A 13582-nucleotide genomic window follows, 5' to 3' on the forward strand; every position below is an offset into this window, starting at 1 on the left:
TGTACTGTCTAGTAGCGTTTGCATCTGTATACTTGCCGTCTACCTTATGTGTACTGACTAGTAGCGCATATATCTATGTACTTGCCGTCTGCCTTATGTGTACTGTCTAGTAGCGTTTGTATCTATATACTTGCCGTCTGCCTTTCGTGTACTGTCTAGTAGTGTTTGTATCTATATACTTGCCGTCTGCCTTATGTGTACTGACTAGTAGCGCATATATCTATGTACTTGCCGTCTGCCTTTCGTGTACTGTCTAGTAGTGTTTGTATCTATATACTTGCCGTCTGCCTTATGTGTACTGACTATGCGTAATTCGCCACTGTTGACATGAAGTCAAAATCGATCATCCTTTTAATTATTCAGACAGTGACATTTCAAGTACAAGTAGGTCCAAATGCTTACTTCTCAGCTGAGCTTGCCACTGTATTGTACTGTTTGACAGAAGCAACCGCTCAAGAAAAAGGAAAGTTGCAGGTTCCAGATCTAAGGGTTCTAGGCATGAGTTCCAACCAGATTTTGCTGCTGGTGTCGACTTTTGGATTCTGCCGTTGTACTGTTTGTAATTGGTCTTTCATTGGAATTGCTATGAAGCCTGATCCTGTGCCGTCATATCAAGTCATGAATTGCCTAAAGAAATGCCTGCAAGCGTCCTGTACCTCTGTGAATGTGACATCTTCAGAGTGCAGGATGGCCCCAACCTCACATCGTCTAGAACTGGCTGTTGCACGGGTTCTGTCTGTAAGTAGCAACACAGTCATTGTTTATTGCAGCAAGTAACTTTTGTTTGTCTTAATAACAGTGGAACGCATTTTTGAATGCATTTAACGCGTACAGATGCATTCAACATTAAACAACAGTGTTTGTATTTCATCTAGCGCACGTTTTTTTAAAACAAAAACAAAACAAAACTTGAACTCGGTAATTGTTGAATATGCATTACTGAGGAGAGGTTCACTCCCATTGCGAGGTCAACGCTACTGTCTCAACATTCAATCCCCTTATACTCGTTGAGAGACCTACACTACATTACTGCCAAAACATCCATTCCCCTTACACGCTCTGAAGTGCCTAAAAGTGAATTGTGAACGGTCTTTCGTCTAACTGTAACAGATTTCTAAACGCTAAGATGTCATATTCTAAAACTAGTATTTTTCATCTTTCACACATAATCCACAGGTAGGTTAAGGAGTGGTGGGAATAACCAGTTGGTTAACCACTTCTCTTGCCGCGCTGTGTTCGATTCCCCTTATGGGCAGAATGTGTGAAACGCATTTCTGAGAATTGCTGAAAGACTGGTTAAAAGCGGTCTACAACTACATTCAAGCAGTCAACACTTAAATCTTATCATTATGGAGTGAGTGTGTTTTACGCCACTTTTAGCAATATTCCAGCAATATCAACGCTGGGGCACCAGAAAAGGGCTGATCACAATTTACGCATGTCAGGAATCGAACCCAAGTCTTCGAGCGGATGTTCAACCAGGCTACGCCACCGCCCCTTGGACCCGGAAGTCGAAGGATTAACGTTGTGCTTGTCTTTCAGCGACTCGCTGGGGCTTGTCAAGATCATTCCTGCAAACTCGGCACTACGTGTAAACCAAGTGACAGCGGATCATACAGCTGCATAAGGAGGATTGGTAAGTTTCGCAAAACCATGATGAGTGAATGATTGGACAATTACATTTCAAGGTAGAAATAGTTAGGACTTAGTCTTGATGGTACTGACCCTTGAAGATCCTTGTTAGAATTGGTCTTCAGCAACCCATACTTGCTTGTCGTAAGAAGCGACGAACGGGATCGAGTGGTCAGGCTCGCTGACTTGACACGTATCATCGTATTAAAATTGCGCTGATAGATGCTCATGCTGTTGATCACTAAAATGTCTGGTTCAAACTCGTTTATTTACATATCGCCATCATGTAGTTGGAATTTTGATGAGTGCGGCGTTAAACAATCAATCAATCGATCGATCGATCAATCAATTAATTGACAAATTTGATGGTATAATCCAGCAAAATATCTGAATTAAGTGTGGAAGATCCGAAGGCGATGAAACACCAGGTAGTTACATGTAGTTACTATAGATCCTCGTCAGAGAACCTCCTCAAGATGATGTCGTATAAGCCATTTTCATATCAGCGTCCAAATTGATTACCTGAATTCTGACAGTGCGAAACGTTCAAGAAGGTATTTAAACCGACACATGTTTGCGAGACGTCTAATTTCACAGAGTTGTGCGAAAGCATAAAAAGTTCTCATTTCCTTGAAGAATAAATGCTCAAGAAAGTACTGTACTCAATATCATTTAACGGTACATTTAGCAAAAACGATGGTGGTGATTTTTCAAAATGGAGGAAATATATCTGAGATTGAAACGTGCTAGTTCGCTGTACATAGATTAGAACGTGCGTCGCCGTATGCTTATCTTGGAGGTTTTTAGTCCATGGCATTATCTTGGAGTTATTTTTCTAAGGCATTATCTTGGAATAACCATGTTCATGGTGCTGCACTACATGCGGATAAGGTTGTTTGCGGTTTATTCACATCTATGCGTAAATTAAAAACGTTATCATTTGGTGTATACAGTAGAATTTTCGATTCTAAGGTATCAAGTCTTTGCAGGGCATTTAGAAGTGAAATACATAAGAATGAAGACTTTATGGATATCAACTTCTTTATTATGAGAACACAACGTTTCGGAGTTAATGCTTACTCCTTCATCAGATGAAGACGTTCTCATAATAAAGAAGTTGATATCCATAAAATCTTCGATTCTAAGGTAATTCCTATATTTTTATGTGGGTCTGAAGTTTGGGGCTTTGTTAGAATACATGAGATTGAAGCGGTTCATCTAGAAGTATGTAAACGCGTATAAGGAATAAACAGGAATCCTCCAAATCATGTCGTATATGGTAAATGTCCTTGTTGCTGAAAGGATACTTAACTTCTGGGTACGAATCGTATCTCTGCAAGAAAATAGATATGTAAAGTTAGCATATGGCATGTTATTAAAATTATCAGATGCTGATAAAGTAAATTGGGTCTTTAATGTTAAACATTTCATTCATTCTCTAGGTTTTGGATGTATTTGGGAATGCCAGTCTGTTAGCAACAGACAAAAGTTCTGTTCAGAGTTCGATTCTGGATTAAAATTTTGCTGTAAGCTAAGCTGGCACTCTTCTATATTTGAAAGTCATAAAACAAACACATATGCTGTTCTGCCGTTTTAAGCCTTGTTTCGGACGAGAATTGTGTCTGTGTACAAATAAACAAGTTTACGTTAACTGTGGCAAGATTTATATAAGGATCTTGAAACTGTTAGGTTACTATAAAAAGCAGCCTTATAAGAGAAAGTGTGAAAATGGTGTGGCTCAATCGGCAATGGGCATGGTTGAGTAGTTGTGTCCACTGCTTCTCCGGCAATGCTAATCCATGTTAATGTAAATAATGGATATCAAACTAACTACCTCAAACTCCTTTTACGAAACCTTTTCTGATAACTGTTTCTGAGTTATTTTTGCTTCAGTTAATATGTTTATATTCATGTGAAAAGTCAGAAGAATAACCATTTACTTCACGATTATAGGTCCGTGTATAAACAGTCACATATGGAATGTCGAACAACTCTTTCAGTTTCGTAGCTGTTTTAAGCAAACTTTATGACCAGATTTGACAAAATCAGTATTTTTGCCGCCGTTGCGGTTATGGCATTTGTATTTGTAGTTGTCACGTGACAATAAATGATATGTAAAATTCTTGTCCAAACGTCTTTGCTAATGCAATATACATAAACCATACAAACCACAGTACTTTACATGAAGACATGAATAAAAAAACATAAATATAATTTTCTTAAGAGTAAAAGCTGAAATTGCCCTTTGCCATACAATGACCCATCAGCATGTATCATTTTATTTCAGAACAGATTCTATACATAGGAAATAAGATAATAGAATAAAGATTAAAGAACAAATAAATATAACAAGATTAGTGTTAAGAAAAAGCATCAACTAGAATATAGAAGACGTCCATCATATGCCAACTAAACAAACAAACAAAGTCCCTAAAACAATTTTATTCCACAGTGATCAGTGACGCTTATTTGGAAAAATACTGAGCAGTCATTATTCCCGTACTTTTTGTGGCTTCCGCGGCAACGAGCTGTGTACTTGAAATAAGGCTGTAGCTGCATAAATTAATTTTACATAAATTAGATACGCTAATGTCATCATCAAAATGTTGAAGGGATTAGAAATACTGCTATGTGTAGTATTTACAATGAACATGTAAAATGTTCTGCATCCTTCTGCCTGTACGTCCGTAATTAATATATTATACATTCCCCAGGGAATGTTTGTAAGCTTCTAACCGTTGTTGTAATTGTGGGTCTATGGTTTACATTACAATACAGAAAATAAAGATATATTGACTACATTTGCTGAATATTTAATCCCAGCCATTACTGATATTTTGTATTTAAACTGCCTTTACTATCATTGAATTTGGTACTGCCACAATGTTGTGTAGAACCATTAGAATTTCTTTCTAGTAGTATTCATTAATTTTCTAAATCGAGTCAATATTATGTTACACTTAACCGTAAAAGAAACGTCAAGATTTCTGTTTGTGTGGAAACAAATATTTTTCGGGAAAATGTATTCAAATGTGTTATTTTCACCCGTCAATTTACATAAAAAACATCGACACATGTATATGGTTAACTGACTGTGTCAAATTGCACGCTGACACGTTGAAATAAGGATGTTAATTCTACTGTAACTGAATTGAAGAATATACATTAAATGTTAAGGACGGTTGTGAAAAGAAAGTACGAAAGAATACTCGGTCATCACTATCCTCGGAAACAAATTCCTGTTGGTGTAAAGTAAATCAACTGAGTGTTAAAATTGTGTGTGCAAAAATCTGTGCAGACACCACGCGTTCGCGAAGAGTTAAGCATCACCCGATAACACTGTAACTGATTTACTCATTATGTGATTCACAATATGGCTGATCTACTGCCGACGTGACTTAAATTAAACTCACACCTAAAATAAATACGTGGGTCAGACAAGGTTGCGTTATCAGTCTGTTTTGATTTGCAGTGTGTATTCAGAATTTCATGTGATTGGAGATGTAGATATAAGTTTATAGGCATGACATATTTGGATCTACTTTGATCATTGTATGCTGTGAATGTGTTTTTCAAAAGAAAAGAACGACATTGAATGGTCGTATGTAAATCATAGTGACTACAGAAGAATATGGACCAAAGAGCTAGTTTAGTAGAAATTAGTAGAGTTATTTCCTAGAAATAGTGGCTCATTTATGATAGTATGACAAGAGTTAATTTAATGGAGGGTTGTTAAACCAGTACTTTTTGCATTTATGCAAGTACTTCCACTATAATTAATAGTAACTATGGAGACTACATATTAATCATACGTATATATAAACCACATAAATGACTTTTAACAAAGGACATTACAATAACTCGAACGTCACAGAGTTCATATAGAACTAGAATGGAACAATCAAAATTACATACTATACCTAACGACACATTATGACAAAGGGCTATAGATCGCCAGTATCACATTTAGTACCATGCGTACCATGTTACCGTCAATGTTTCACCAAATCATTTGGAAGTGGAATACATGAGAAAAGGAAGATTTATGGATGCCAACTTCTTTATTGTGAATAATACAACATTTGGGATGAAGTCGTGTCGTCGTGGTGTTCACAGTGAAGAAGTTGACATCCATGAATCTTGCTTTTCCAATGTTCTCACCCTTTTTCGATCTGAAGGAATTATAGTTCTGCTAAGCAGCTACAGCTGAAATATCCCAAGTATGCCTGTAAATATGGTATTTTCCTTCTTTGGTTGCTATGAAACCAAGCTTGTATGGTTTGGAAATTTGATAATGATATCGTTAAAACTTATCGAGGACTTAGCTGTGACTTAGCTATTATCTAGTTGTGTGGTTTGGAGGTTCACTAATAACAATATTGCCAAGACTGTAACGAGGAGAATGGAGTTAGTTGATTGTAGTCGATACGTATTTTGTACAGTTCACAATAATGAGTGACATAAACTGTAAAGAAAGTCTAACTCCAAAGGAATGTTGTCTACTCATTAAAAATAGAACCTGGAAGGAAACAGATGCCACAAATCCTTTCCTCGTCGATATAAATCTGTGCTAAACATGGAACGGGTTGTACAACTGTACCGTGAACACGTGTTTGTTTTGTGCCGGCGGTCTGTAAATAATCGAGTCTGGGTCATACACTTCAGTCCTCAATATCATGACCCTCAATCTACACAAATGGGATGCAATGACTTGTCAACCATGTCATCGAGTCTGATCACCTACCCGGTAGTCGCCTCGTACGATAGGAATGGGTTGCTGAACACTTATTCTCACTCGGATCTTCATACGTCTCTTGTCAAACAGTCTTTGGCGGGTTTATTTTGTCATGGGCGTTTATATAAGATAGTTTTCTTTATCTTAGCTCACGCATATATATCGCTTCCTGATTGACTGAGCGCTCTGCCAGTATTTTCAATATACTTCACTCACAATTTGTACTTAATGGTAGTAATTCTTTATGTCGAATAACATTGAATCACGTATGGTGCACGTAAATTACCGATGTCTTGCTAATGCAAAATCGATGGATGGGAAATAACTCTAAATCTGTTTTTCTTGACTGCAAAATCTAGCACCGGCTACAAGGAGATTTGTACCCGTGTATCAAATAATTCAAAAATAGCATTGGAATGTTCGGTGAGATAAATACGTTGTTCACTGATCCCTCGGGGTCCAAAGGTTGATGTACCCTCGATGTCTGACTATGTTCCCCTCGGTGTTCGGGCTCACCTCGTGACCATTGAACAACGTAAGGTGCTTACTGATTACGAGGGTCCAACGGTTGACGTACCCTCGATGTCTGACTATGTTCCCCTCGGTGTTCGGGCTCACCTCGTGACCATTGAACAACGTAAGGTGCTTACTGATTACGAGGGTCCAACGGTTGACGTACCCTCGATGTCTGACTATGTTCCCCTCGGTGTTCGGGGTCACCTCGTGACCAGTGAACAACATAAGGTGTTTACTGATCACGAGGGGACATGGGTTGACGTACCCTCGATGTCTGACTATGTTCCCCTCGGTGTTCGGGCTCACCTCGTGACCATTGAACAACGTAAGGTGCTTACTGATTACGAGGGTCCAACGGTTGACGTACCCTCGATGTCTGACTATGTTCCCCTCGGTGTTCGGGGTCACCTCGTGACCAGTGAACAACATAAGGTGCTTACTGATTACGAGGGTCCAACGGTTGACGTACCCTCGATGTCTGACTATGTTCCCCTCGGTGTTCGGGCTCACATCGTGACCAGTGAACAACATAAGGTGTTTATTGATTACGAGGGGACATGGGTTGATGTACCCTCGATGTCTGACTATGTTCCCCTCGGTGTTCGGGCTCACCTCGTGACCAGTGAACAACATAAGGTGTTTATTGATTACGAGGGGACATGGGTTGATGTACCCTCGATGTCTGACTATGTTCCCCTCGGTGTTCGGGCTCACCTCGTGACCATGGGTTGATGTACCTTCGATGTCTGTTTATGTTCTGACATCGCTAGATTTTGCAAACATGAAAAACAGATTTAGAGTTATCCATCCATCAATTTGCATTCATCATACGTGATTCAATGTTATTCGAGATAAAGAATTACTAACACGAAGTACCAAATGGGTTCGGTATTTCCAGCGTGATACATAGAAATGTTACTCGATTGTAAGCTGGTTACACTGAAGGTAACAGAAGAGCGCTCAGCCAATCAGGCAGCGACATTTATGTTTGAGGTAAGACAACTTATAATACTCGTACTGCTGAGTGTTGAATGTTGTAATTTATCTCCAGTGGTTTGACCCCGTGTACCTTTTCTTACATCCACCCACATGAACACACTTATAGAGACTCATGCACAATGCATATATGCTGCGCTCAAACAGTAGCCGTAAAGCTATATAATTGTAAATCGAAACTACAAGCACTTAGAGCGTTAAAGTTAAATTTCATATTTGAATGTTGGAGGTAAGTGTGGAAGGGATTTCTTTACCAGGCAAGGAAATCCCAGATATTTGTCACCAAATATATTGACTCTAACGATGCGCTAATCATCAATAAATGAAGCAATTTAGTTCAATGAGTTCTGAAATCTAATTCTACTATTCATAGTTATTATATCGAGTGTGTGATCTGCCACCTACTTGTCACATTAATGTCTTGTCAGTATTCCGCATTTTCTTTGGTCGTAATGAGTGAGTGAAATGGAGTTCACACAATGTACCCATGAAGGGAATCTAACCCGGGTCATCGGCGTGATGAGCGAACGCTTTAACCACAGGCTTAACAGCAAATCGTCAACAACATGATCACCACGGCACCAGGGATAAAGATTAACATTGTGACCCTCCAGTGTTATGCAATATATACATCCGGTCACTAAGGGCTCCTGAGCATGTTGGAAACGTACTTGAGCAATATCAAGATAAGCGAGATAGATGTGAAGGAAAACGCGGTTGTAAACGTATCGTTTCTGAACCAATCAAACGGGACCGGGAGGTCAGACTCGTTGACTGGTTTGACACCTGTCGTTGTATTTCACATGCATAGATCGATGATCATGCTGTTGATCACTGGTTTGTTTGGTCCAGACTCGATTATTTACATACATGTCTGGACTATTGCAACAACTACCAGGCAACCAATCCAGCTATCTACAAGTACTATTCCGACCCTATTCAACTGTTATAGCTTTCGATAATCAAGAGAAGATAATACCGACTCGTGGAGTAATGGCCGTGACCTTGTGCGTAACTCAAAGGCAAATAATCTTAGTTTATAGGCAAAATTGGAGTGTTTTCCCTTGATGTGTTATGCCGTTGGTGTAGGGTTTGCCATGCCCAATACAGTTAATATTGCCCTGCCAAATGCAGTATTAGCATTGTCGTGTAGAGCTATATTTCTTTTCGGTCATTTTTGTATCAGTGATATTTTGTCTTTAGATTACAACTAAAGTATTCCTCCGTTAGATATGTGCAAGATCATACTAGTTTCTGTCACATTTATAAATCTATGTTTCAGTCGGACGAGAGGCGATGGGTTTAAATGTACATTTTAACAAATATACAAGAATTAAGATGATGTATTGTGAATTGACAGTGATGTATATCATAAACAGCAACAGAGTTTCACCTTTGATCAAATTTACAGTGTTAAATAATAATAAGCATTGAACGACTGCTCTCGCGACAGACTATATATTATTTACTGATTTGCTACCACCCCAGTCACTCTAAGTATCTGTGTGTAGCTTTATGAGAACTGTGCACGCTACAGTTGAAGGAGGAACGAAGGTATCGTTGACCGTGTTCGGTTTCACTTTTGCGGACGACTGTATAGAGGAGCGGTGTCTAAGAAATTCCTACCACCATCGATAAAGATTTTGATCTTAGATAGAATCCCTTGAATTGGTCTTCAACCTGTGCTTGTGCTCCATGACGATCAGGGATAGAACTGATCTTCAGGAACCCATAAAGATCCGGGTTAGAACTGGTCTTCAGCAAACAAAGTTTGTCCCCGCAAAGATTCATGTTAGAAGTGGTCCATGCTTGTACCCCGAGAAGATCAGGGCGACAGTCAATCACTGGAATGTCTGGGACAAACAGCCAGCCTGTAATGTTCCTCATCGCGGCTATAAACAGCAAGCACTGAAACTGCAAATACATGTGATACATTCTGTATTATTTGGTTCTTTGTTCCAGAGACCCCGCACTGCAGCAATAACTTCCACGAGATTCAAAAGTGCAGGTTCCTGCACCGACATGAACCCAAGAAGACGCCGAACGTAAATATTTGTGGAAATATTTGTGTTCACAACACTTCATTCTTATGTGGCGGATTCAGTTACTCTCAAGTCAATCAGGACTGTAGACTCATCCATCATCACAGACATTTGCTGGATTTACACTGTACCAACAACGACCGCTTCGATTCATATGGTCGCGATTGTTATTTTGTGTAAGGGAGGTAACCTGATGGGAAAATCCTGGTGGCTAAAGCGTTCGCTCGTCACTCCGAAGACCTGCTTTCGATTGCCCCACGGGTACAATGTGTGAAGCCCTTTTCTGGTGTCCCACGCCCTGATGTTGCTGAAATATTGCTAAAAGCGGCGTAAAACCATACTCACTCACGCAGACTCTCAAATGTCGTGCAACCTCCCTCTTCCTCAGCTAATAGGCTGTATTCAACTATTCTACCTCCGTCTGCCCGCAGTGCTCATTTTTTCCCGCCTTGATATTGCTGGAATATTGCTAAAAGCTAAAAGCACTCAATCACGTTAATCGCGAACACTATTACATATCGTTTATGCATTTCATAAATAGCTCTATCACTGTGAACAACTATTTTGACAGGCATGGGAACTGAAGGGTCGTTGAGGTAGGTCAAGGTCAGACAGGGATTTTATTTCAAACCAGCTGATATACAAGCACAACAGGTGAATACAATTAAACTGAGAAATAAATGACTATTTTCGTCACCATTGTGTCACGTGTCATGATACGTCCGAGCAGTGCCGGTATGTAAAATGTACGTAGATGTGTTTCATCAATTCACCTTGAATTACATACTTTACGCTGTACGCTTCTCTCTCGGGTAAGAGGATCTGATGTAGGCCTCTTTGCAGTACACCCGAGCCCGCAGAAGCGGCTACAAGGCGTACACCAGGCCGTATTACAACTTATATATCTTCCCGCCATGTTCAATGTGTGAAATGTCTTTTTATTTTATTTTGAAGATCCCTACCGACTACATGACATATAGATAAAATGGTGTCTGTCTCTCGAATGGATTTTTTAATCAGGGGAACATATTGTGACAACCTTAAAACTGGTGAATGACATTGAATGTGCAAATGATTCGAAACCATTTTGAAAGTCGGTAAAATAAATGTGTACGTAGCGAACTAAAAAAACAGCTTAACAGGCGGTTTTCGAACTGTGTTCGAACTGTGTTCGAACTGTTTTCGAACTCCATGCACTGCACGCGTCATACTACGACACCATGCCATTCTGAGCGATAAAGTTTTTCGGCGGAGAGTTTGGCGGTTAACGTGACAGCGGGTGATATTATTTAAAGTTGTCACCCCTCTGCTGATTAATTCCGAATTATGTAACTATTCATTCATTAAATTGAAACAAGATAAATGAGAGAGTTTAGTTTTACGTCACACAATATCCCGCATGGTCTGTAAATAATCAAGTCTGGACTAGACAATCCAGTGATCAACCCTTTCCGCATCGATAGGAAATCTGTGCTGGACTTTTCTTTTGTTTAGCGCAGCACTCAGCAGTATTCCACACAAATGCAAATAAGTGATCAACAGCATGAGCATCGACCTGCACAATTAGGATACCATGACATTTGTCAACCAAATCAGCGAGTATGAAAACTGATCCTGCTTACGACAAGCATGGCTTACTGAATATCTTTTCTAACCCGGGTCGGTAAGGCCAAAGGTCAAGTAGTGTTGATGCAACTCGCCGACAATACACTAAAAAAAATTGGCCTAATCTGTGGAAGTTTTCAAACGTAGGTACCACTTTCCCCGTGTATCGGCAAATAGTACGTACAGAGAACGGTATCTGACATTGATTTAAATCCTTTATTGGTACTTCAACGTCAAACGATTACAATGACATAATTGGAATAAAAAAAACAACAAAAATAAACCCACCTAAAACGGCAAAGGTTTGAGGTCAAGTATATGTGGTAATCGACAGATTCACTAAATATTGACCAAAGAAAACTGGGTTTTGACAGTCTAATACTGCATCACGTCCACATTTACTTGGTGTGGTAGTTATGGCTGTCCATATTTTCATCACAATTCATTTAAACCCAGATACTGGTTCCAGTCAACAAAATTAATCAGTGTAATACCTTGTATGGTCACCCCGTATATAAATGAACGTGACGCCATTGCCAATCCCGACTGTGCCACCGTTGTACGGGTCCATCATAGTCAATAGCCTCGATGTTCAGCGGTCATGATCTGTCCTCTGGATGGCTGGTATGCCGGGACCAGTCTTCGGGTAACTATGCTGATCAGCCAACCTCAAGCATCCGTCGGAACCCGTGAAGATCCGGGTTAGAATTGCTCTTCGCATCTCATGCTTGTATGAGGCGAGTAACGCGATCAGGTGGTCAGGCTTATGACACCGTGTTGTCGTTTAAGAATGGTATTTTACTTAGTTGAGTACGAACAGACTAAATAAACACATTTATCTAGATACACCTGAGAATTTGATTCGACACGGCATATGAAAGTCGTACTGTCAAAACAAAAAGAGAGTTAGATACTGTTTCTCAGATAACGAGTACAATGGTCTAGCTTCAGAGTAGTGTAATAATTACTTCTCAGGCCAGAGGTCAGCGGCCACTCTTTGGAGACTTCAGATATCGTCTGAATAACCGCCGCAAGACTGCCACGTCCAAACTGGAAATGCATCATTTTTTTTGTCACAGAAGGTGACTATGTGACTGCAATGCTGTTTGACGCTATTGTTAATGAATGAGTGAGTTTACTTCTACGCCGCACCCAGCAATACTTGATGAATGTTTAATAGGGTCACAGCATTAAGACATGGGCATCATGAACGTCTTCACCTTCCGTTGCCAATGTGTCTACACCTCCTGAATATGTGTTGAGGACTGTAGGCAGAAAATCATTTTGGCACAATGAACCGTCTAGACCACCGACTTTGTGTACCTCTCTGATATGTGTAATATAGCACTATGTATTCATAGCTTTCTGAAGAAACACAGCAACGCAACTAGAGACTAACACATATCGTCCCACATCAGAAAAATGTCTTCTTTGCAGAAAAAATATCGGTTTGGGTTTTTGAAGAGACTATTACGACACTATCGATATTCAATACTAATGAATATTTTAAAACTTGGAAACTGGAAATTATCTTTGATCACTCTAAGTTAGAAGGACACGAGAGACAAATGTGAAACATTTGTACCACATATTGGTATACTGACACACACTGGGGTTGTAAGAATTGTTTTTTTTTTTGTTTTCTTTTGCAGTAATGTAAAAAAGAAACGTAAATGTTTTTAACGTTCGAAAGTTCACCTGGGTCTGAAACCTGCATAACTTACTTATCTTCTCCACATCCAGAGTACATTCCGTGAAATACATGCACTCACCAAAGCTGCGACAAAAAACCCAAACCGCATATTTAGCATTGTTGTAGGTGCATAATTCAATTCTTTAATAATTAATTCAATAGTAATCTGAGCCAAGGCTCTTATAGTCCAGAAAGCATTCAGACAACGCTCAAGTAACATTCTCAAACAGACCCAGAGCACTTTCTCAAGGCTGAGAGGCTCTTCCGTTAGACGCCAATAAGTACCTTACAGTAAAGCCTCCTTCACATCTGTATCGAAATGACAGTAATCATGGAGAATCAGCCAGGAAAAAAATATTCCGA

At 39.6% G+C, this 13582-nt stretch overlaps 2 protein-coding genes across 2 annotated transcripts in view; one reads left to right on the top strand and one right to left on the bottom strand.

Annotated features, from left to right (window-relative positions):
- Nucleotides 1–13582, bottom strand: part of LOC137256362 (leupaxin-like) — a 298728-nt gene that overhangs the window by 134683 nt on the left and 150463 nt on the right. The gene's annotated exons all lie outside the window — the stretch shown is intronic.
- On the top strand, nt 619–10101 carry LOC137284977 (uncharacterized). The gene is made up of 3 exons (XM_067817069.1): nt 619–738; nt 1543–1636; nt 9842–10101. Exons 1-3 carry the CDS (start codon nt 619–621, stop codon nt 10099–10101), a joined length of 474 nt encoding a protein of 157 aa, XP_067673170.1.

Source organism: Haliotis asinina, chromosome 1 (assembly GCF_037392515.1).
Source record: "Haliotis asinina isolate JCU_RB_2024 chromosome 1, JCU_Hal_asi_v2, whole genome shotgun sequence".
NCBI lineage: Eukaryota > Metazoa > Mollusca > Gastropoda > Lepetellida > Haliotidae > Haliotis > Haliotis asinina.